Source organism: Oncorhynchus masou, chromosome 13 (genome assembly GCF_036934945.1).
Source record: "Oncorhynchus masou masou isolate Uvic2021 chromosome 13, UVic_Omas_1.1, whole genome shotgun sequence".
NCBI classification, from domain to species: Eukaryota; Metazoa; Chordata; class Actinopteri; order Salmoniformes; family Salmonidae; genus Oncorhynchus; species Oncorhynchus masou.
This window is the reverse complement of record NC_088224.1, coordinates 64546310-64548809: the sequence shown is the minus strand read 5'-3', so window position 1 is coordinate 64548809 and position 2500 is coordinate 64546310. Positions and strand designations below refer to the sequence as shown.

The 2500-nt window shown below is 48.8% G+C and overlaps 1 protein-coding gene across 1 annotated transcript in view; it reads right to left on the bottom strand.

Annotated features, from left to right (window-relative positions):
* The window catches only part of myo7aa (myosin VIIAa), a 62764-nt gene that overhangs the window by 34631 nt on the left and 25633 nt on the right, over positions 1-2500 (bottom strand). The window contains exons 4-8 of the mRNA XM_064984726.1: positions 2113-2130; positions 1331-1515; positions 1023-1144; positions 790-932; positions 16-129 (exon numbers count right to left, since the gene is read on the bottom strand). Of these exons, the coding sequence (XP_064840798.1) occupies positions 16-129; positions 790-932; positions 1023-1144; positions 1331-1515; positions 2113-2130 (582 nt within the window). The remainder of the gene's footprint in view (positions 1-15; positions 130-789; positions 933-1022; positions 1145-1330; positions 1516-2112; positions 2131-2500) is intronic.

Sequence of the window (2500 nt, the reverse complement as noted above, 5' to 3'; positions counted from 1 at the left end):
TAAGTGGTGTCCTACTATAGTAAGGTAGCTGTAGTCTGTGGCTTTCCCTAGTCCCAGTTTCTTCTTCTGGTCTGAAGGCATGCCCTTCAACATACAGTAGAAAATATGGTAGTTCCTCTCATCACGAGCCTGCAGGGAGATTGAGGGGGGGGGGGGGATAGAGATGACACGATAGTAACCAAAATAACACAGCTCCTAGACTGTATCACAAAATACAGGACAGTTGCTTACTTCAGCGAGCTAACACTGCCTGTTGCAAAATGTTTTGCTAATTTATTAAACCTTTAACCCAGTCCCCTGACTCCATACCTGCCTGTAGACTCTATAACCCAGTCCCCTGAATCCATACCTGTCTGTAGACTCTATAACCCAGTCCCCTGAATCCATACCTGTCTGTAGACTCTATAACCCAGTCCCCTGAATCCATACCTGTCTGTAGACTCTATAACCCAGTCCCCTGAAACCATACCTGTCTGTAGACTCTATAACCCAGTCCCCTGAATCCATACCTGTCTGTAGACTCTATAACCCAGTCCCCTGAATCCATACCTGTCTGTAGACTCTATAACCCACTCCCCTGAATCCATACCTGTCTGTAGACTCTATAACCCAGTCCCCTGAATCCATACCTGTCTGTAGACTCTATAACCCAGTCCCCTGAATCCATACAAGTCTGTAGACTCTATAACCCAGTCCCCTGAATCCATACCTGTCTGTAGACTCTATAACCCAGTCCCCTGAATCCATACCTGTCTGTAGACTCTATAACCCAGTCCCCTGAATCCATACCTGTCTGCAGACTCGTGACTTCTCCAGCAGGTACTGTTCTATCTTGGCCCCCTCTATGGCTCCTCTCTTGTTGAAGTGGATGTCGATGTATTTCCCGAAGCGGCTAGAGTTGTCATTACGGATCGTCTTAGCATTGCCAAACGCTGCGGACAGACAACACAAAGCCCTCAACACTCACAACTAGAACTACTATAGGGAGTATTATTGTGTACGTGTGTGCGTGTGTGTCCTACCCTCCAGTATAGGATTAGCCTCCAGGACCTGTTGTTCTATCCAGGAGTGTTGTCCACTGATGGCTGCTAGGAACTGCAGGATCAGCTTAGTGCTCTCTGTCTTCCCTGCTCCAGACTCACCACTGAGAACGCACGCACGCATGCCCGCCCGCACACACACACACACACACACACACACACACACACACACACACACACACACACACACACACACACACACACAAAAATTTGATTTGACTTGGTGCTTTCACTCGATTCTTTGAACACACACACACCCAAACACACACACTCCTCTCCCTCTCACACACCTGATGATACAGCACTGGTCTCTGTTGTTCCTCTGCATGTTGAAGTAACAGTTGTCTGCGATGGCAAAGATGTGTGGCGGCATCTCTCCTATCTTCTTATTGGTGTACAGGCGGATCTGGTCAGCTGTGTAGATGGGCAGCACCTGGTAGGGGTTTACTGCCACCAGGATAGAGCCTGTATACGTCTGGAGGGGACATGGGTAGAGGGAAAAGGGCAAAGGGAGGAGACCATATCAAAGATCCGACAAATGGAAAGCGAAGATGGTTCATGCTGTGCAGTGCTGCAGTAGAGATGAGATGCACGTTAGTACATCAACTCCACATTCTGTGATCAGGTTGAATGGACAGACACACAGGCACATTGCAGCAGGACAGTAATACTTTATAGTTGGCCATTCTCATTCACCTGCCACATGAAAATGAGGGGAGGATGAAGTCTGTGTGTACGTGTGAGTTGGGAACAGAAGTGGCGCGGGTTTCATCTCTCAGATGGTGCAGTCAGTGACAACTGAGTATCAGTAACGGCCACTGGAGCCCCGACAGCCATGACGGAAATGGAGCAACACCACTACCTCATGCACATACATACACTCACACACACACACTCACAAAGACATATGGACACTAACACATGCACTCATACACCTACACCCACAGACAGACAGACACACACACACACACACACACACACACACACACACACACACACACACACACACACACACACACACACACTGGGGGTGAGTATGTCAGGCAGCCGTGCATGATACCCCTGTACTTACTCTCCCACCACAGTTGGTCTAAAGAAAGGAAGGAGGAGAGAACGAGAAAGAAAGAGAGAGGGGAAAGGAGGAAGAGGAGGGACAGAGAGTGAGGGAGGAAGAAGGGAGAGAAAGAGGTGAAAACCAAGAAAAAAGCACAGGTTGACTGAGAGCAGGAGGGACTCAAACACAGAGAGAAAGAGAGAGAGAGAGAGAGAGACAGAGACAGAGACAGAGACAGAGACAGAGACAGAGACAGAGACAGAGACACAGAGAGAGAGAGAGACAGGGAGAGAGAGAGAGACAGAGAGAGAGAGAGAGAGAGAGACAGAGGGAGAGAGAGAGAGAAAGAGAGAGAGAGAGACAGAGACAGAGACAGAGACAGAGACAGAGACAGAGACAGAGACAG